Source organism: Astyanax mexicanus, chromosome 14 (genome assembly GCF_023375975.1).
Source record: "Astyanax mexicanus isolate ESR-SI-001 chromosome 14, AstMex3_surface, whole genome shotgun sequence".
In the NCBI taxonomy this organism is placed as follows: Eukaryota; Metazoa; Chordata; class Actinopteri; order Characiformes; family Acestrorhamphidae; genus Astyanax; species Astyanax mexicanus.
The window spans coordinates 1,126,756-1,149,166 of record NC_064421.1 but is presented as its reverse complement, the minus strand read 5'-3'; the positions used below and the strand labels follow the sequence as shown (position 1 = coordinate 1,149,166).

General features: G+C 36.3%; 1 protein-coding gene across 1 annotated transcript; it reads right to left on the bottom strand.

Moving 5' to 3' along the window:
* Positions 1-961: 961 nt before the first annotated feature.
* ppp2r3c (protein phosphatase 2, regulatory subunit B'', gamma) lies at positions 962-21,831 on the bottom strand. The gene is made up of 13 exons (XM_049464060.1): positions 21,653-21,831; positions 20,491-20,615; positions 17,445-17,549; positions 16,120-16,232; positions 15,304-15,401; positions 15,058-15,128; positions 9,210-9,342; positions 8,329-8,384; positions 7,099-7,174; positions 5,797-5,933; positions 4,749-4,886; positions 3,968-4,027; positions 962-1,417 (listed from the first exon to the last, which is right to left on the bottom strand). The coding sequence occupies exons 1-13, from the start codon at positions 21,714-21,716 to the stop codon at positions 1,226-1,228; spliced, it is 1,368 nt and encodes a 455-aa protein (XP_049320017.1). The 5' UTR covers positions 21,717-21,831; the 3' UTR covers positions 962-1,225.
* Between the last annotated feature and the right edge of the window lie 580 nt (positions 21,832-22,411).

The window sequence follows — 22,411 nt, the reverse complement described above, 5'->3', positions numbered from 1 at the left end:
GAGTAAATAAATGTTACACAAAATCCAAAATCGGTCAATGTAGAGTTTTAGTTCAGTTTTGTGACTGTTTGAGGCTTAATTGGAAAACAGAAAATATTCATTTTTGAAATGTGTTTTTCATTCAGTTTTCCAATTTTCTAGTTTTTTTTCTGACTTTTTCTGACTTTCTGTCTCAGTTATAATTTCTGAGCAATGAAAAATATAAAAGAATCAATATACAATCATAATTCTTTTGTTACATGATGTGTATTTTTCCTGAAGGTCAGATTTTAAGGTTCAGAAATGAAAACTATTTTAAACTATTTTAAAAAATATATATAAAGCCCATTTAATAATAATAATAATAAATGGAAACTAAAATATTAATTAAAAAATTAAAATAAATAAAGTGTTTGTCCGGGTTATCAGTTCAGTTTTTTGACAGCTTGAGGCTAAATTTGAAAGTAAATAATTGTGTGTAAAACTCTTTTTAAACATTTTCAAGTATATAATATTTGTCCCTCACAATCACACAGAAATACAGAAAACATTAAAAATAATTATACTCATCACATTTTTTTTTTGCATTTTGCAGTAAAAATCTGATGGTATAAAAATGGAAAAAATGTAATTTTTTTATTTTTCCTAAAATTTAGATTGTGAGGGGCAGAAATGAAAAAGAAGAAAATTGAAAAAACAGTTTCTCATTGATAATACTGACATTTACCCTTAAACAGTCAGGAAACTGAGCTGATAAACATTACACTGATTAAAATCCAGTAAATCCCTTTTTAAATCCCTAAATGATCAGAAAGCTAAACTGATAAATGTCACATTGACTGTTGTGAGTTTATTTTATAATCTGACTCCAGTTTATAAAGGGAATTTGGTTTCGTTTGGTTTCCAGGCTTCTTCCTCACTGTAAACATGGGGGCGGATGTGAGGTGTACAAACATCAAAAAGAAACGACTGAGTCTCTGAATCTATTTACACTCTTTTAATAATAATAATAATAATCAGTGACGTCACTCTGAAAAGCTGTATAATTTATTGATGTACAGGTGTGTGTGTCGCAGGTACAGTACTACTCTTTTATATCAGTTCAGTATAAAATGTGCTTTTTTAAATGTAATATTGTTTAATAAAGTTCTGAATGCAGGTGGCTGCAGCGTTCGGGTATTTCATGACTCGTCTGGTCGTTCTGTTGGCCCCTCCCCTCCCTGGGGGCGTGGTCTCAGCAGGCGTGTCACGTGTCCTCCAGGTCGGCGGTGGTGTTCTCGCTGTCGTTGGTCACCAGCACCTCTCGGTTCTCGTAGGTCCAGAAGCCGTTGAGGTCGATGAGGATGCTGGTGACCGTGTCTCCCTGACCGCTGTTCACCAGATCCTGCAGGGTGATCTTATACGGATCTCTCGGCTTCACCATGTCGAAGATTTCATCCTGAGGAGATCAAGATCGAGATCAAAAGAAACGTATCAAAATTAGTATGAATTTAAAGCAGTATAAAGCAAAAATTCCTTTGGGGGATTTAGGGGATTTAGCACCCTCTCTGGTGAGAATGGGTAATTGCACCGAGCATGCGGAAGAATCATTTTAAACTGGGCGGGTGTGATGCGGTCTCCTTTCAGAGCAGATGAATCCGAATCCATGTTATGTTCAATCAAAGAGAGAGAGCGAGAGAGAGAGAGAGAGAGAGCTCAGTCAGAATCTTCACTCCTTCGTTTCTTTGGTTTTACTATGAGTGAATGATCTACTGAGCTCTGAGTTTCCTCTTCTGAAGTCTCCATTGCTCCACCAGCCGCTCGCGTTCAGTAAAACTGAGCCGGATCCTCTTTTAGAGGCTGTACGTGTGACGCAAGTGCGTAAATATGCGTGACGTGACCAGAAGAAGAAGAACTCCCACAAAAAGCGACCCGACACCCCAGTTTTTAGAATAAATATACTATATTAGGTTTAGCAGGGATGGTGGTTTCAGCTCACTGGTATCACTTAACACAATATTTTTATCCATATTCTTCTCCACTCAGAAATGCTTCTGCTTTCAGTTTAGTAATAAAAAATTATACGGACTGCCATTTTATTTATTTGCTTATAGACTCCCCCTACAGCAGGGTTCTTTCACCATTTTAAAAGTCAAATTAATTAAATTTAATTTTAAAGACCTTTTTTAGACCGTAATATATATAGTTTAAGACCAAAAAATGTAGTCATTATTTCTTAAAATGTAGTCATTATTTCTTTGGTATAAAATAATTTGTTGTTTTGAAAATCAAAACTTAACAAGGCTATATTATCCTAATTCTTTCCCGGTAACGTAGCTAAATTGCCACTAATTTTATTATGTTAGCCATTTAGCTAGCTCTCTGCTAACCTTAGTTCTATCCCCAGTAATGTAGCTAGATAACTCGCTGATAACGTTAGTATGTTAGCTAGCTCTTTGTTAACCTTAGTTCTCTTTTCTGTAACGTTAGCTAACTCACCGTTAAACTCACAGTCTGAAAATGTAATATAACCTACAGCAAATTTAAGACATTTTAAGACTTTTTTAAGGATCTGTGGGTACACCTGTACAGGTGGAGATTGTAATTCACTTTTACTCCACTGCGGTAAATACAAGTTTTACATACTTTGAGCGCACCCTTGTGGACAGAAGTACAAGTGCATTAGTTGAAGTTTTGGAGTGGGAGGAGTATGTTGCCAAAGGTTAAAAACCGAATACAGGCTTTTGCAGGTTTCCGTTCATTTTGCCACCTTTTTTTAACCATTGCATGAATTAAAAAGCCCAAATGTGTTTTGCCTTGCTTTTAAAAGATAAATACATACATATACACACTCTAATATTTGGTTGGACCGCCTTTATCTTTGTGATACGTCCCACATTCACTGTGGCATAATTTTCAGAAACTTCTGCAACATGCCCTTCTTTAATGTGCGAGTGGGAAAGCTCTTACTTTCACTATTAAACATTCATTTGGTTTATTTCGCCAAATGCTTAAATGGTCGCTGATCACCAACGTTCGAGATTTTTCTGCATCTCATTCCTTCCTGGAAGATGATGTTCCCCCACTGTCCTTCCACTTTCTAATAATGCGTTGGAAACTTTTTTACCTGATTTTAGTAGTTTCAGTAGTTCAACCTCTTTAGATGCTGTAATTATCCAATGGGATACCAGTTTGTTTAGTTTAATCCAGGTTGCAACCTTTTGTTTTTACTATAGACGTTGGGTGAGTCTCTAAACCTTACATTCTCCTACCTGTGAAACATCACTCACCTGTACGAGCTCTGGATAAGAGCTGCTTCTGTAAATAAAAGTAAGAACCAGTTTGTCCGGTGCTGCCGGTTCAATTTTAGTTCAGTAATGAGAGAACACCACTGTTTATACTATATAAACTAAACAGGTTTTACTGTTGTCCTTTACTACTGATGGTCTCTGGTATAAATACGAATTAATACTAAATTAAATAACATTGCTGTTCCCGTAAATGAGCTGCTGGAGCTCCTTCACAGCGTCAACCAGCAGCTCAGTTTCCTCTGCTGAGAAGCGTTTGTTGGACATGTCCAGGTAGCTGCACCGTTACAATAGCAATCCACCAAAGTCAGAGCTCACCTGCATTTGGTTTATTTCACTTTACGCTCAAAATTAAACACACCCATGATTAATTAGGAGAATTAGTACATGACTTTTGTCTGTTTTGAGATGCACAAGGTGTACTTTTCCCGTCGTTACGATAGCAAAGACACACTGATGCGTCTTAAATCAAGCTGCACGGTGCATGATTCACAGCTCACCTGTAGATCACTAACTTTATACCAGGGTGTACTATGTGTAAAATCTATGACTAAAAACTATGTGCTTATAAGTTATAAATGTTTCAGCATCGGCCCAGAATTCCCACATCTGTGCATCCCTAATTGATCCTAAAGAAACATTTGCACATAAATTAACATAAGTTGACATAAAACACAAATTATAAAAATAAATCCACACACCTTTACATCCTGGAAAGACACGGGTTCCTGCCCATGGATCTTCATCTGCTCCTGAATGGCCTAATCACACAAAATCACACAAAATCAGGACTAGGGAGCGTCTTGTAATAACTAAGAAGAGTTTTATGAGCACATTGATATTGAAACAAACCACTTTAAAAATGATGAGTTTCTTTGATTTTACCAAATTAAAAACCTCTGGAATATAATCAAGAGGAAGATGGATGATCACAAACCATCAAACCACCAAACTGAACTGCTTGAATTTTTACACCAGGAGTAAAGCAGCATAAAGTTATCCAAAAGCAGTGTGTAAGACTGGTGGAGGAGGAGAACATGATGCCAAGATGCATGAAAAAAACTGTGATTAAAAACCAACCAGGATTATTCCACCAAATATTGATGATTTCTGAACTCTTAAAACTTTATGAATATGAACTTGTTTTCTTTGCATTATTTGAGGTCTGAAAGTTCTGCATCTTTTTTGTTATTTCAGCCATTTCTCATTTTCTGTAAATAAATGCTCTAAATGAGAATATTTTTATTTGGAATTTGGGAGAAATGTTGTCTGTAGTTTATAGAATAAAACAACAATGTTCATTTTAATCAAACATAAACCTATAAATAGCAAAATCAGAGAAACTAATTCAGAAACTGAAAGTGCTCTCTCTTCAGATTTAATTTTTGAACTGTAACTTTGAAAATAAGTTGAAAATAATATGTAGATAACTTAAAGTAATACTGTAATATTCTCCACCCCAAAAATACAGCTAATCTTTACCCTGAAGAAGTAGTTGAGGGCGAAGACGTTGAGGTAGCCTTTGTTTTCCATGTCCAGCAGTTTGAAGATGTACTGCAGCGCTGCGGGTTCCTTACGGTTCTCCAGAGCCAGAACAAAGTCCAGATACGTCTTATAATCCTGATTATATCACAGGAGCATCAATATCAATCAATCAATCAATCAAACTTTATTTATACAGCATCTTTCAGATAAATAAGACTGAAATTTAAGGGACTTCACAGGTGATTGAAGGACACCACTTTAAAATAAGACTACTTTTATAAAGGGTTTATGAATGGTTTATAAAAGAGATTATTAATGGTTATTAATTAGTCTGCAAAACTTTAAAACTCATAAATAAGCATTTAATAAATAAATAACAACATGGATAGAAATTCCAGTGATTTCACACTCATTTCTACTGTCAAACCGCAGATCTTTCTAGACACTGATCTAACTTTGTGTTTTCCATCAATCAGCATTAAACCTGTTATATTAATATATATTTGTAAGTATATTTAACTTTATTTACTGTAAATTAAATGACTTAGTTGAATTAAATGACTAAGCAAAAAAACAGATCACTATTGCTTTTTTAATTGATGTGTTGTAACTGCTTATCAATGGTTTTAAGGCATTTAAAAGCTAATCAATAATACTTAATAATCTAGTTTATAAACCATTTACAAACCATTTATAAGGGTCTTATTTTAAAGTGGTACAAATTGAAGAAAATATAAAATATAAGAAGGGAAAGCGAGAAAAAATAATCAAACATAATAGAATTAAATGTTTTAGAAAAAATAGACCACAAAAAAATAAATGTTACTAAAAGCTGCATAAAAGCCAGACTTAACAATAGTTTTTTTTATAAGTTTGCATTTAAAGATTTCAATGTTTTGGAGCATCACACACAGAGACAGAGGTAATGTAGATATTACAAATCAAATATATGTATAAAAAAATCATAAAACATACAAGGATTTATACAGATAATAATAATAATAATAATAATAATAATAATAATAATAATAATAGTAATAATCACCATTTCTCCATCGTAGGTCAGGCACTCCTGATAGACCCGGTCCAGAAATACGCTGGTTAGAGTTCCTGTTCCGTAACGGGAGAGTTCCTCCTTACTCAGCATTCCATTATGATCCTTATCCAGGTTCAGGTACTGACCTGCACACACACACACACACACACACACAGAAATTAAACATATTTAGCCGCATTAATAGATCTTTTTTACAGTGTATGCTTCATTATATCAGTCTGTGAATATCAGTGTTATAGCTATATTTTCTCCTGCACTGTTTAACAGGAGCTCGCCAGTTTTCAGACTCCCTGAATTACTTTAAAATCCTTTACTGTGCTTGAGGTTGGCAAATCGCCATGTCGGTCAACTGTGGAGCTTCAAAAGTGGCACCGGTAATCAGGGAAACTGTGCCATTTGCTGGATATTACTTAATAAGATTAATAAGATTGGTAGATGTGAACAGACTTCAATGTGCCAGAAGGCAAAAAAACATAAATTCAAAAACAACTGATAAATTCAATGTAGTAAAAAAGTACACAAACAACTACAACTGTAATATGTTTAAAAAATGTTTTGTCATGGACAATTTTCAGTTTAAGACAGTTGTGAAAAAAACATTGTGTGGAGTCTGTGTATCCAATTAAACTTATTTATTAGCATTTTGTTAAATACATCTTTTGACTTTTAGTTTTTTTGTGTTTAATCAACCAGTCAATTAATCAACATACCTTTATTTAAACTGGGAATTTACAGTGTAAACGAGCCAATTTTACACAGAAGAAGGGATTGAGAATATAAATTAAATATATATATATATATTTTAAAGAAATATAGCATATTGTTTTTAACCATAAAAATAATGCAAATAAATAAATAAAACTATTAAAATGTGAGACAGAAATGAATAAAATAAAGCTAAAGCTAAAGCTAATATATAACTAGTTAAGAGTGCATGATTAAACAAAAAAAAAAGTGAAAAAAAGGTTAAAGGTTAAAATAATGAAAATGTAAGATTATAAAAGGTATTATTTATAAATAAAATTAAGAATTTTAAACAGGTGCAGGCTGAGTGAAGGATGATCTTCACCCCGTCATGCTGTATCAGAAATATGGCTTCAATTTTCCAATACAATATTTTATAACTGAAATGATAATATACGTATGTTTGTTTTTAAAGGATTAATGAATCGTGTTGGTGTTCTGGATTTTAATATAATTGTTTGCTCTCAATGTGAATATTTAAAAATGTGTAAAACTGCAGGAACAGCTGCAGTATATTATAAATATATTCTAAATGTGATTGGTTACCGTAAACCCGCAGGGCGGAGGGGGCGGAGAACCAGTTGGACTCCTGACTCTCTTTAGAAAGCTCCTCGTCTCTGAGCTGCAGATGGAGATAAAAGAACAGGAGAGCTTGTGTTCAGGGTTCTGCACTGTACTGTGCGGTGTATTGTGTTGTATTGTGTATTGTTGTGTGTGTGTGTGCTGTATACAGTGTGTGAATAGCTTATTGTCTGTGTTTATTACAGTTACTGGAGCTGCTGCTGCCCTAATATTCCCGTCTGCTGCTGATCTGAGTTAAATAAGTCACTGTGTCTGTCAATATATGGCTTTAGTGAGAACAGAAATTTCAGAAAGTCTAATTTTACTGAAATTATTTAGTTGAACTTCAGATATAAACACACAAAATATATACAGAAAGAATCTGCTATTCAAAAACTGTGAATTTATTCTTTAAGTATCTGTAATTACTGCAAATCCCTAATGCTTATGTTTTGTTCCTGATGTTATGCATATACATAAAATAAACACAGTAATGTAAAATCATTACGTCACATTTTTGCATTTGTACTAATATTAGTTTTTGCTGAGGAGATTTTTACTCTTGTCTAGTGCTGTGCGATATGGCGATAAATATCATGGGGATGATAGAAGAGTGTCTATGGTGCTACTTACCTTCTATCGTCTCTATCGTTTCTACAGTAATTTCATCAATTATTCATGCAAATATATAAAGTAGGCTACTGAAATGTATTTGGTGTGGTCACTTTGCATAAACTCGGTTTATATAAGTGATAATAAAGTAATCTTCGCAAAAAAGAGCTTCATAATGTGGTTTTGCGACGTGACGTTACGTTATTAAACATATGAGAGCTGAACAATGGAGATGCATTGTTCTTTAAAAAAAATTAGCTACTGCATCTACCTCATCTGTTTTCATTTGATACATATATATTTATATATTGCTGCACTAAAAGGTAGTAATTCTCATTTGTGAAAGTTTGGTTTAATGTCACTGTGAAATAAAGCTGAAAAAAAAGTAATAATATAATGATATTATTTTGACAAATTTTTGAAGAATAACTGAAAACAGACTTAAATGTGGAATATCACAATATATATATCGTTATCGGGATATAAAAAAATCCATATCGTGATATAATATTTTTTCCATATCACCTAGCACTACTCTTGTCCAATACTATATAGAGTATGATAATTAAACATGACTATATAATAAGCTGAATTTTTAAATACCTCAAGCAGATCATCCAGAAAACTACAAGCCAAGATGTCCTGAATTTTAATTTTCCCTAAAAGAACAAAAGAAAAAACAAAACAAGTCATATTGAGATGAAAAGATAACATTAATCATTCAAATGTATAATTTACGGTAAAACATTAAACTGCCTGGTTAAAAAAAGGTCACACTGTAATATTTGGTTTAGCTTTAATTATGGCATTGTTCCCAAAATCTTCTGCAACATCAACAATCTTAACACTCTGTAGTAAACTGAAGCTGTTTTTACTGATTATTCTCACTGATCAGAGCTTTTCTTAAAGCTACACAGCTGTTTAGTCCCTTTATTCCCTTCAGTTCCCTTAACTGCATTGTGTGAGTGTGGTAAAGCTCTTACTTTCACTATTAAACAACATATCCCTGAGTTCTATCGCTGTTTTTATACCATTTGTAGGATTTCACCAATTGTTTTCACAAAGATTTTTTCCACCACTTTTTGCACCTTCCTGGTAGAGGATGTTTCTCCACTGTCCTTCCACCTTTTAATCATGCATTGGTCATTTCTTTACCCAATTTTAGTAGTTTTAGTAGTTTAATCTCTTTAGAAATTTTCTCTGCTGGATTCGTTGCTTCTAAAAACAGATGAACAGGATCTTTCCCACGACCAAAGGAAGAGTTTGTCTTTCCACACGGTTGTTTAACGAATGAGAAGCTACTCCCTGCATCAGTTTGGGTTAAAAAACTTGTTGCCAGCTGAAACATATTAATCACCCATGCAGTAATTATTATCCAGTGGAAGGCTCTTATCTGTTTGCTTAGTTAAATCCAGGTGGTACCATTTTTGGCCAGGCAGTGCATGTTAAGTAAAAGTAAGAAGTGAATAAATAAATGAAAGAACCTGTACGCAGCGGGTCGAGGAAGAAGAAGAACTTGCGTACGGCGGTGCAGACGTAAAACGAGTAGAAGGATTTCTCCAGCCCATCCAGTTGGGGCAGGGTGGGGATTAACTCCAGGATGTAGTTCTCCAAATCCTTACAAACACATAAACAATAAACAGGTCCTTTTTAGGACTCCCCCTATCAGTAGTAATGCTCCATGACCTAGTGTACTCTCTCTCTCTCTCTCTCTCTCTCTCAGACTCCGGCTGCTGATGGAGAAACAGCAGCATGATCTACTGTACTCTCTCTCTCTCTCTCTCTCTCTCTCTCAAATTCAAATTCAAATGGTTTTATTGGCATGAATTGCAAATAACAACTGTTGCCAAAGCAAACAATTCAACAAATACAAAAATAATTATCAAATTATGACAAAATTAAAGGATAATAAATAAATTACAATATGTGAAAAAGAGTAATACATTAATGTACATATATTTTATGTAATAATATATATAAATAGATATACAAGCAGGGTGGTTTAGTGTAGGGTGGGGCTCTGGTTTCTCAGGGTCTGGCTGCTGATGGAGAAACAGCATTACCTACTGTACTCTCTCTCTCTCTCTCAGACTCTGGCTGCTGATGGAGAAACAGCATTACCTACTGTACTCTCTCTCTCTCTCTCAGACTCCAGCTGCTGATGGAGAAGCAGCATAATCTACTGTACTCTCTCTCTCTCTCTCTCAGACTCCGGCTGCTGATGGAGAAGCAGCATAATCTACTGTACTCTCTCTCTCTCTCTCTCAGACTCCGGCTGCTGATGGAGAAACAGCAGCATGACCTACTGTACTCTCTCTCTCTCTCTCTCTCTCTGTCTCTCTCTCAGACTCTGGCTGCTGATGGAGAAGCAGTATGACCTGTACTCGCTCTCTCTCTCTCTCTCTCTCTCTCTCTCTCTCTCTCTCAGACTCCGGCTGCTGATGGAGAAGAAGCATGACCTACTGTACTCTCTGTCAATTCAATTCAATTCAATTCAAATTGGCTTTATTAGCATGACTGTTTAAAAAAAAACAATGTTGCCAAAGCACACAAATATCAAAACCGAACCTATAGTGAAACAACGATGAAACATAAACATCAATTAATTAAAGAAATAATAATAATAATAATAATAATAATAATAATAAAAAAATCACAATAATAATAATAATAATAATAATAATAATGATAATAGTAAAAACAACAATAATAACAATAGTAATAATAAAAAAATTATAGTGATTATAATGATCAAGTATAATAATATTAACAGTTGTTTATTAGGGGAGTTACTCACTGTCCTTCAGGCGGTGACAAGTTGCCACATATTTAGCCGCAAGAGGTGCTGTTTTTCCTTCACTTCTCTCTCTCTCTCTCTCTCTCTCTCTCTCTCTCTCTCTCTCTCTCTCTCAGACTCCGGCTGCTGATGGAGAAGAAGCATGACCTACTGTACTCTCTCTCTCTCTCTCTCTATCTCTCTCTCTCTCTCTCTCTCTCAGACTCCGGTTGCTGATGGAGAAGAAGCATGACCTACTGTACTCTCTCTCTCTCTCTCTATCTCTCTCTCTCTCTCTCTCTCTCTCTCAGACTCCGGCTGCTGATGGAGAAGCAGTATGACCTGTACTCTCTCTCTCTCTCTCTCTCTCTCTCTCTCTCAGACTCCGGTTGCTGATGGAGAAGAAGCATGACCTACTGTACTCTCTCTCTCTATCTCTCTCTCTCTCTCTCAGACTCCGGCTGCTGATGGAGAAGCAGTATGACCTGTACTCTCTCAGTTCAGTTCAGTTCAGAGGTGCTTTATTAGCATGAATGTAATTACATACACTATTGCCAAAGCAATTAATAATACAAGTAAACAGACGTTATAAAAAAAAAAAAAATACTAATAATAACAAAAATAAAATACATAAATAAATCTACAGATTAGAGAGAAAGAAAGAAAGAAAAAAAACAGTAATATTAAAAAGGTTGAGTTATTAATAAAGAAAATAAGTAAAAGTAGTAATAAAGCATGTTAAAGTTAGATTAATAGAAGTAAAAGAGGTAACATTAATATATTAATATCAATATAACATATTACAGATATAAGTACAGATATTAGTGATTGGTGGACGGTCTCACTGGTTGTCTCTCAGGTTGTGACAGGCTGTAATGTATTGGGCAGCGAGTGTGATCAGCTCTCTGCTCTCTCCCAGTATGTAGGGCAGTTTGTGTGTATTAGTGCAGTGTAGGAACTCGGGGGCGACGCTGCTAAATTTCCTATAATATAAACTCCTGATGGAGTGGTATTTTGGACACTCTGTGAGGAAGTGCAGCTCTGTCTCCACCACTGCCAGCTCACAGTGAGAGCACAGTCTGGCCTCTCTGGGTGTCCAGTTCTGCCTGCGCCGGCCGGTCTCCACGGCCAGGCTGTGCTCACTGAGTCTGTACATGCTCAACATCTTTCTCAGTTTTCTATCTTTAATTTCTGTCAGGTAATCTGCCAGAGTGTATTCTCGGTTCAGAGCCGAATAGCACTGCAGTCTGTGCTGCTGTTTTACTGTCTCAGTCCAGTGTGTGATGTATTTCTGTTTTTGTTGGGTAATAATTTGGTTGGGTTTAATGTTTTGGGCGAGTGTGTAGTGGGGCTGGGTGGTGTGTGTTAGGTCAGTGAGATTCAGGATCAGCTGGGTTAGGGGACTCCTCTGGATGTTCAGCTCTTGGCAGGTCAGTGCTTTATAGTGGAGTGAGTGGGGGTCACTAGATTTAATGTGCTTCCAGAAGTTTATGGCTCTTTTTTGAATGTTAATTATTAGAGGGTACTGTCCTAATTCTGCTCTGCAGGCCGTGTTCGGGGTCTTCCTCTGCACACTGAGGAGATTCCTGCAGAACTCTGTGTGCAGAGTTTCAACTGGGTGTTTGTCCCAGTTTAAAAAATCATTTTGAGTGAGGGGTCCCCAAACCTCACTACCATACAATGCAATGGGTTCTATTATTGATTTAAATAATTTTAGCCAGATTTTAATGGGAATTTCAAATTTAACAGATTTTTTAATGGCAAAAATAGCTCTTCTCGCTTTTTCTTTGAGTTCCTTCACAGCCAAGCCAAAACTTCCAGTACAACTGAATGTTATACCCAAATATGTGTATGTTTTAGTATATTCAATATTTGTGTTATTAATTTTAAAATTTAAATTCCCCTGACTTTTTGTCCCTTTTTGAAACACCATGATTTTGGTTTTTTGGTGGTTTATTTTCAAAGCCCATGTGTGACAAAAGTCCTCCAGCATTTCGAGACTTTGTTGTAGTCCCTCTCTCGTAGGGGACAGTAAAACAAGGTCGTCTGCATAAAGAAGACATTTGACCTCGGTGTCACCCAAAGTAAGACCAGGTATATTACTGGATTGATCCAATTTTTCTGCCAATTCATTAATATATAAATTAAGACTCAGACTACAGCCTTGTCTTACTCCTCGTGACTGTGGAAAGAAGTCTGTTCTGAGCTTTTCAATTTTAACTGCACATTTACTTTGTGAGTACATCGATTTAATTACATCATATGTTCTCCCCCCAACACCATTCTCAATAAGTTTATAAAATAATCCGGTATGCCAAATTGAGTCAAAAGCTTTCTGGAAATCCACAAAGCAGGTAAAGATTTTGTGTTTATTTTGAGTTACATGTTTATCAATGAGCGTGTGGAGGGTGAAAATGTGGTCTGATGTTCTGTGGTTTGGTAAAAAGCCAATTTGATTTTTACTCAGAACGTCATGTTCTATTAGAAATTGTGTAATTCTGCTGTTCAGGATGCTGCAGAATATCTTACCTAGGTTACTACTTACACAAATTCCTCTGTAATTGTTTGGGTTAAATTTATCTCCGGTTTTGAAAATAGGGGTTATGAGTCCTTCATTCCAGGTAGTTGGGAAGTGGCCGACATTTAAAATAAAATTAAATAGTTTTAACATAGCCAATTTGAATATATGATTTGTGTTTTTTAACATTTCATTTAATACACCATCTGTTCCACAGGCTTTTTTAGGCTGAATATTTTTTAGTTTTTCCTCTAATTCCTTTTCTGTAATTGGGAAGTCGAGGGGGTTCTGGGAATTCTTGATAATTGTTTCAAATGCCTGTAGTTTTTCAGATATTTCAAATTGTTTTCTATTTATTAATGGAGTACTGTACAATTTTTCAAAATGATTTCTCCATGTATTTCCATTAATGATTGTTAATTGTTCATGATCTGTTCGGTTTAATGATTTCCAATGATTCCAGAATGAATTAGAATTAATTGATTCCTCTAAATTGTTAATTTGATTTTGTATATGTTTGTATTTTTTAATTCTTAGAATATGTTTGTATTCTTTAAGTGCTTCACAGTACTTTGTGCGTAATTCCTGATCATGAGGTTCTCTGTGTTTCTGATTGGATAACCTTCTTAGTTCTTTCCTCTTGTTTTTACAGTCCTGATCAAACCATTTGTTTTCTTGGGTCTTATTGGGTTTGTTTTTTCTAATGCTTAAATTTGAAATTTGGATGGCACGGTCAAAAATTCTGTTTAAATGTTCCACAGCCATGTCAACTCCCTCTGCATTCTGAGGAAAGGTGTGAGATAGAAAGGAGTTAAGGAGTGTCTGGATTTGCTGGCTGTTAATTGCGTGAATATATTTTTCAGCACTGTCCTGAGTCCATCTGGGAGGTAGTTTAAATTTATAAAGTTTGCTGGGATTTTCCCAATTATCATTCCCAACTGGTTTGTTTAGATATACAGTAATTTGGCTGTGATCAGAGAGAGGTGTCAGTGGCTTGACTGTGAAGGCTCTCAGGAAGGTTGTGTCCAGATCTGTTATTATATAATCTACAACACTGTTGCCAAGAGCTGAGCAGTGTGTGAACTTACCGAAGGAGTCACCTCGCATTCGTCCATTCACAATGTACAGACCCAGGCTTCGACAGAGCTGCAGTAGGTTTCTTCCATGTGAATTTACTGATTTATCGCAGTTTTCTCTGGGGTAGTGAGTACCAAAATGTATATCATCTCCTGTAATGAAATGATCTCCTTTTGTGCTGATAAAGTCAGGTTGCTCTCCTGTTTGAGCATTTAAGTCCCCACAGATCATTACATGGCCTTGAGTTTGGAAATGACTAATTTCGTTTTCTAAATTTTGGAAGGTTTCTTCTTTAAAATAGGGGGATTCTGCTGGTAGGATGTATATTGCACAAATAAATACATTTTGGGGGGTTGAAATTGCCTGTTTGTTAAGTTTTATCCACAAATAATCTTCTCCTTTTTTTACTATTTCAATAGAATTTGCTAGTTCTGATTTAAACCAAATAAGCATTCCCCCCGAGTCCCTACCCTGAGAAACGCCTGTTAACTTTGTGGAAGGAATAACCAATTCTCTGTGGTCTGGAGGACAACCAGTGGGACCGTCTCCTTTACACCATGTCTCCTGCAGTATCAAAATATCCATATCCTTAATTTCATTTATGAATTCAGGGTTTCTGCTTTTTAAATTAAAAAGAGAAGAGTTCAAACCCTGAATGTTCCAAACTGAAATTTGAAATGATGCCATTCTTTATGAAATAAAAGGTATGCTATTCTAATCATAGACACTCTCTCTCTCTCTCTCTCTCAGACTCCGGTTGCTGATGGAGAAGAAGCATGACCTACTGTACTCTCTCTCTCTCTATCTCTCTCTCTCTCTCTCTCTCTCAGACTCCGGTTGCTGATGGAGAAGAAGCATGACCTACTGTACTCTCTCTCTCTCTCTCTCTCTCTCTCTCTCTCTCTCTCTCTCTCAGACTCCGGCTGCTGATGGAGAAACATCACAGCACATATTTACTTACTGACTCTCGGAGATAACCCTGTCCCGCCACGTCATACAGACTCAACCCAATCCTGGTCTGGTGCAGCCACACTGATGGAGAACAGAGAATAATGTGTTAGACTTATTGAGCATGATTATACTTACTTATTTTTATTTTATATTATTATTATTTGCTGTCAAATGTGTTTAAACTGAGACTTAACACTTAACTGCTCTTAGCTGTTATTGGAGGAGAAACTTTATACAGTACAGAATGAGACGGTACCTTTCCTCATGACGTAGTTAAAGAACTGCATTATTGAGATGCGTCCGTATGGATCATTGTGGAGCAGCTTGGCGTACACTCTGGCCGTGAAGAACAGCCTGAGGACGGAAAAGAGAAAATACCAAATACACCATTATTACTACCATAATAATTATTAAAGGAGACATACAGTATTATTCCTCTTTTTACACAAGTTTGAATACAATACAGCAGGTCTGTTTTATACAAAACATGTTCGTGAAGTTCTTTACACACAAACACTCTCTTTTCTTACCAGTTTTAGTCCCTTTCAGAACGAGCTGTTTAAGGGCTCTGACACTTTTATGCAAATACGCTGATGCTGACCAGGTGCCATGTTTACATTAAGGGTATATATAATATACGTTAGTGTTAGCTTGGGCTAAATGGTACAAAAAAGTACATACATCTCTTACATCTCTCTCATCTGCTGACTTGCTACTGACAGGAGGTACAGATCCCTCTCTCAAACGAAGTCAGCTGTCTAATCCCGCTGTCTACTGGCAGCAGGCCAAAATGGAAAAGTTTCTTTAACTGATCTAGTGGGCGGGTCTCTGGTAGGGGTTGAAAGGTAAAGAGTGGAGCCAGGGTGGTTCTATACGGGTTTTCTTGTTGTGATGCCACAATAAGGGAGGAGCATCCAAACAACTTATAGAAGCAAATGATTCACAGTGGTTTTGCATAATATTTCCCCTTTAAAGCTCAGAAATTGAGTGTATTTCAAATGTTAATATCTGATATCAGATATCATCTGTCAATATCTGATATAAATCGTTTCACGGTTTTGTTTGAACTCACTTGCACTTAGAACCTGCTTTCTCTCCGACCTTCAGGAAGCTCTCGTAGCTGATCATAGCTTCATCTCCCGCTGTAGGAGGAACCTGATTCTTATCTAAAAGAAACCACAGGTTCTACAGAGGGGGAGGATAAACACACGTAAGTACAACTACATTCATTACTATACCTCACATTCACTCTATTATAATTACTGAAGCTTAATTACACCTGTACATGCAAATCAAAATCACATTTATTTATTCAGCACTTTTAATGTTTTAATGTTACAAATGTTAAAGCTTTTTACAGTATGTACAGTAGGAGTGTCAAAATATATCGATATTGTATCAGAATATTACATTTTGTTCTACTGTACCAATTTTTAAAAACACAGTATTGATATATAATTATAAGTTTATATTATTATTATTATTATATTATAGTAAAGACTGGTGTCAGAAGTGTATCATTTAAACCCCGCCCACTAGATAGGCGTTTTATACTCACATTGTTAGATGTATATACACAGCCCTGGTTATAAAAGTCATGTAGAATTATGGCTAATGTCACGCAGCCTTGTTCTCCTTCCACACTACCGGACTCCATTTCTCAGAATTCCGCTGGTTATGACATCAATAATAACCTTTCACCTTCACCCAATCGCGTTACGCTCCGACGCTCTGATTCACCTGTGTTCTAAATTACTTCCGGTTCATTCTTGTCTAGCTCCTGTATTTAAGGCATCCGTTTGTAAACAAACACCGCGAGGTATTGTCGACTCATGTTGCATACTAAGCGTTATTTTCCTGTGTTCTGTGACCCTGTTTTCGGATTATCGGTTTATGTCTTTTGTTTTGCCCTTATTGGATTTGTTGTACGGTTGGACTGTTTCTCGGTTTCGAACTCGGACTGTATTTTTGACTACGTCTTCTGGTATCGGTGAGACCGCTGTTTGCCTGTTTATTCTGTTAGCAGTATCTGTTAGCCTTCCTGCTAATAAACCTGTCTGTACTTTTAACTCGGCTCGCGTCACTCCTCTCTACCTGGCGTCACAGCTAAACTATATGACCAAAATATATATCATGACATATTTCTTTATTTCAGTCGATACGATAGAATTCCGATATTAATATAAACAGTATAAAATCAGTAGCAGATTTTGCTATTTAATTACTCTTTCTTGAATAAAACAGTGATTTTATTTCAATTTTGCTGAATTTCCTTCAATAAAACAAATTTCTGTTTATTAAGCACTGATCATATCCTCAATGTTTTGATATTAAAGCATAATACTGTAGTTACAATAAGAACTATTATTTATTACAATACGATCACAATACGATCACCTGTAATTCCTCATTATCGAGGAGTTCCCGGCTCTTCCTCTGCAGGAACACGGCTCGGGACTCTTCTCTCAGCTTCTGCAGCAGAACTTCATCCTCTGCTGGAAGCTGTTAATAAAAAATAATCATAAAGCTGAAAGCTGTTCTGAAAGATATCCTTCCTCTAAAATCCTCTTTTTCTTATTCTTAGTGAAATACAGTGGGTCTCTGAGTAGTTTATGATGCTGCACATGATGAAACTCTTCCTCATTGTTCTGCAGCAGTTAGTAAAAGAAAATATTCAGAAAAATAAACGAGTCGATCAGGAAAAGCACCGTTTCTACATCAACTCGTAAATTAGTATTCATGGCCCTGCCCACCTCGGCTCGGGACCGCCCACAGACAGAGCTGAAGCCGGGCAGCGATGCCGTCTCGTCAGATAGGAGCTAACTAACAGTAGCGATGGGTCTGACGACCCTGAAACCTCGGCACAAGCGCCGAGCTATCAAGGCGAAACCCCGTGTCGGTGCGCGTATCAAGTTAAGGAAAACCACGTGACCGATACACTTCCTGTATCGTTTGGTAGCGATGGGTCTGACGACACTGAAACCTCTGCGCATGCACCGAGCAAACAAGGTGAACCGCTGTGTCGGACCGCGTATCATTTTAAGGTAAACCACGTGACCGATGCAGTTCCTCGCACAGTTGCTTGCAATGACTTTTTAAGTCCAGCAGATGTCGCCATTAACTGATGCAGCAACACAGCTTCAACACAGTGTCGATACAGTTTGGACACACAATGAGGCTTCATCTGCCCATCACTACCTAACAGCGCTAGGAGCAGCATGCAGTTCATTCCTGTGTTATTTGTGCGAATAACACATCAGTGTTTATATACTTTACCCAGTAATTCAAAACTAAGAAACAAATGGTTAGAATTAGTCTATGGAGGAAAAACACCACCAGGCAAGTACAATAGAGATAGGTAGGTGTTTAGATGTTTAGAACAGTTCTGTTTACACTAGTTAAAAGTAAAAATCCACACCAGCGTTTTGTTCCAACTACACATTACACATGCTGTAAAGTAATATATGAAATTGCAAAGATTTTTATTAGTGTAAAAATATCCTTATTTTTAAAACTTTCTAACTGTTGTCCGTCTCACCACACTGCAGTGCTGTAAGCCAATCAGAGGCGATATGTTTGCATATATTAATATTCATGAGCAAGAGCTAAAATTCTATTGTTTTTCTCCACCCCACTCCTCCACTGGACTAAAGCAGTGTTATACCGGATCACCGGAGTACTTTTTTTCATAACAAATCAGCTCACATGGACTTTAATGGACTTTTAATGTATGAGTAATCAATATTTAATAGCTTTGCTTGTGGAAGTTCTACATGTAAAGCTTTGGGTGTGTGGAGTAACTCACCCTGTAGTAAAAGTGAGGGATGAGTGTGGAGTAACTCACCCTGTAGTAAAAGCGAGGGATGAGTGTGGAGTAACTCACCCTGTAGTAAAAGCGAGGAACGAGTGTGGAGTAACTCACCCTGTAGTAAAAGCGAGGGATGAGTGTAGAGTAACTTACCCTGTAGTAAAAGCTAGGGATGAGTGTAGAGAAACTTACCCTGTAGTAAAAGCGAGGGATGAGTGTAGAGTAACTCACCCTGTAGTAAAAGCGAGAGATGAGTGTAGAGTAACTCACCCTGTAGTAAAAGCGAGAGATGAGTGTAGAGTAACTCACCCTGTAGTAAAAGCGAGGGATGAGTATAGAGTAACTCACCCTGTAGTAAAAGCGAGGGATGAGTGTGGAGTAACTCACCCTGTAGTAAAAGCGAGGGATGAGTATAGAGTAACTCACCCTGTAGTAAAAGCGAGGGATGAGTATAGAGTAACTCACCCCGGAGGAAAAACGAGGGATGAGTGTGGAGTAACTCACCCTGTAGTAAAAGAGAGGGATGAGTGTAGAGTAACTTACCCTGTAGTAAAAGCGAGGGATGAGTGTGGAGTAACTCACCCTGTAGTAAAAGCGAGGGATGAGTGTGGAGTAACTCACCCTGTAGTAAAAGCGAGGGATGAGTGTGGAGTAACTCACCCTGTAGTAAAAGCGAGGGATGAGTGTGGAGTAACTCACCCTGTAGTAAAAGCGAGGGATGAATGTAGAGTAACTCACCCTGTAGTAAAAGTGAGGGATGAGTGTGGAGTAACTCACCCTGTAGTAAAAGCGAGGGATGAGTGTGGAGTTACTCACCCTGTAGTAAAAGTGAGGGATGAGTGTAGAGTAACTCACCCTGTAGTAAAAGTGAGGGATGAGTGTAGAGTAACTCACCCTGTAGTAAAAGCGAGGGATGAGTATAGAGTAACTCACCCTGTAGTAAAAGCGAGGGATGAGTATAGAGTAACTCACCCTGTAGTAAAAGCGAGGGATGAGTATAGAGTAACTCACCCTGTAGTAAAAGCGAGAGATGAGTATAGAGTAACTCATCCTGTAGTAAAAGCGAGGGATGAGTGTGGAGTAACTCACCCTGTAGTAAAAGTGAGGGATGAGTGTAGAGTAACTCACCCTGTAGTAAAAGCGAGGGATGAGTGTAGAGTAACTCACCCTGTAGTAAAAGTGAGGGATGAGTGTAGAGTAACTCACCCTGTAGTAAAAGCGAGGGATGAGTGTAGAGTAACTCACCCTGTAGTAAAAGCGAGGGATGAGTGTAGAGTAACTCACCCTGTAGTAAAAGTGAGGGATGAGTGTAGAGTAATTCACCCTGTAGTAAAAGCGAGGGATGAGTGTGGAGTAACTCACCCTGTAGTAAAAGCGAGGGATGAGTGTAGAGTAACTCACCCTGTAGTAAAAGAGAGGGATGAGTGTGGAGTAACTCACCCTGTAGTAAAAGCGAGGGATGAGTGTAGAGTAACTCACCCTGTAGTAAAAGTGAGGGATGAGTGTGGAGTAACTCACCCTGTAGTAAAAGTGAGGGATGAGTGTGGAGTAACTCACCCTGTAGTAAAAGCGAGGGATGAGTGTGGAGTAACTCACCCTGTAGTAAAAGCGAGGGATGAGTGTGGAGTAACTCACCCTGTAGTAAAAGCGAGGGATGAGTTTGAAGGTGTTTTCTGCGTTTCCTCCTCCTTTCCATTCAGTGTAATATTTAGTGAAGAGCTCCGTCTCCTCCTCTCTCTTCTCCTCCTCACTCCGGCTCTCTGATACACAAACAAAAATATATTATTATTTTATTAATAATTCAATAATACGCTTAAATCATTTTTGTTCAGATCAGCAGTTTTAGTTAAATATATCATATAGTTCTTCCAGTATGAGATGTATATATATACGACGGGCCAAAAAATATATAATTTGTAGATTAGGGTTCATATTAAAGCGGATTTCAGTAACAGATATAACATTATTTAGCTATATAATAAATACATATAAATACAGTCTGTAAACCTGTCAGTTTTGTATTAATGATACAATTACTGAATCACATATTTAGCTACCACCTTAAATATATTTTCATTATAATGTAGCTCAAATATTCTATCTACTAAATTATTTATAGGTTTTACCAAACGATCTGGTTCTAAAATCCACAACAGGAAATCAGGAGATTATCTAGATTATTTTGAATTATTTTAGGTTAGAATAGATGTTTTTTGGATTAGATTCAATTATTTTGGATTAGATAAGATTATTTTAGATTGGATTATATTATATTATTTTAGATTATTTTATTTTGAATTATCTTATTTTAGATTAGTTTAGTTTTATTTTTTAGATTATATATGTTTTTTAGATTATCTTATTTAAAATGATCTTATTTTAGATTATCTTATTTTAGATTATTTTATTTTTCATTAGGAGATCAGAGGACTTTCTTTATCTTAGCAACAAGCTAACATGTAAACAAACAGATACAGAATTAAAATACAATAAAAATAACTCATATAAATAAACGAGGCTTGTTATTTTCACCTACTGATAAATAATTATTTTAAAAAATATGGATTTTTAAACTGACTGTAATTGTTTATACTGTAGTTTGGTAGTTAGATACTAGCGGTGAGTAATCCAGGTCCAGAAAATAAAAATCCATCCCAGGGTTTTGTACCAACTCCCTGGGCAGCCCAGGCATTTGGTACAAAACCCTGGGATGGATTTTTACTTTCTGGACCTGGATTACCCACCGCTATAACTAATAGTAACCGACAGCTAAGCTAATGCTAATATTACAGTTAACCTGTTTTTGAGGTCAGTCTTCTCCTCAGGATCTCCTTCCACTCCGCAGATTTATCGCTCTCCATATTCCACACTTACTAAACCACAGCAGATCATCTAATAAACCATAATAACACTTTATTACACCCAAAATAAAATCGGCTGATTTAGCCTAGCTGTTAGCTAACCAGCGCTATTACCACAGAGTCTCTTAAAGCGAGAGAGCACACTTAAGAATATATTTTCTGTGTGTTTTCCATTTTGACCACCAGGGGGCGCTGCAGAGGGAGTCTAAAAATAAGTGGGTTCCTATGGGGCAATTAGGCAAAATCATTAATTTATTAATTTAAACGTCCATATAAACTAAAACATTTATTTTTATTTTTTATGTTGATATTCACATTCATGTTTAAAAGATCTAGTTAAATATTTTTCCAATTGAGCGAATCAGAGTATAGATATAAAATGTAAACTTTTTTTTTTCGTTTTAACAGTAGTTTAAATCAGATGATCCTTTTTAGAAAATAAAATAATAAAATCTTCCTGATGATAATAAATTGAAATTGATAAAGGTAATCTATTTTAATGTTTTTTATGCTAAATTTGATTATTATATGTTATCCAAAAAGCAACTAAAAGCTGTGTCCACTTTAAAGTATCCAAATAAATGAGTTAAAAATTTAGTTAGTTGAAGAATGAGATGTGTTGTCGTTTATAATAAATATTTTGTTTGGTTTATTTTAAATTATCTTAGATATTCTTGCTCGCATTATATTACGTT

What these genes read in the sequence shown, in the direction of transcription:
- ppp2r3c (XM_049464060.1), bottom strand. Translation starts at nt 21,716, where the DNA reads ATGGAGAGCGATAAATCTGCGGAGTGGAAGGAGATCCTGAGGAGAAGA. An exon ending in TCCCTCGCTTTTACTACAGG is followed by an intron (nt 17,550 to 20,490) that starts GTGAGTTACTCC and finishes TTTTATTAACAG; the next exon opens with CTTCCAGCAGAGGATGAAGT. An exon ending in TCGATAATGAGGAATTACAG is followed by an intron (nt 16,233 to 17,444) that starts GTGATCGTATTG and finishes CCCCCTCTGTAG; the next exon opens with AACCTGTGGTTTCTTTTAGA.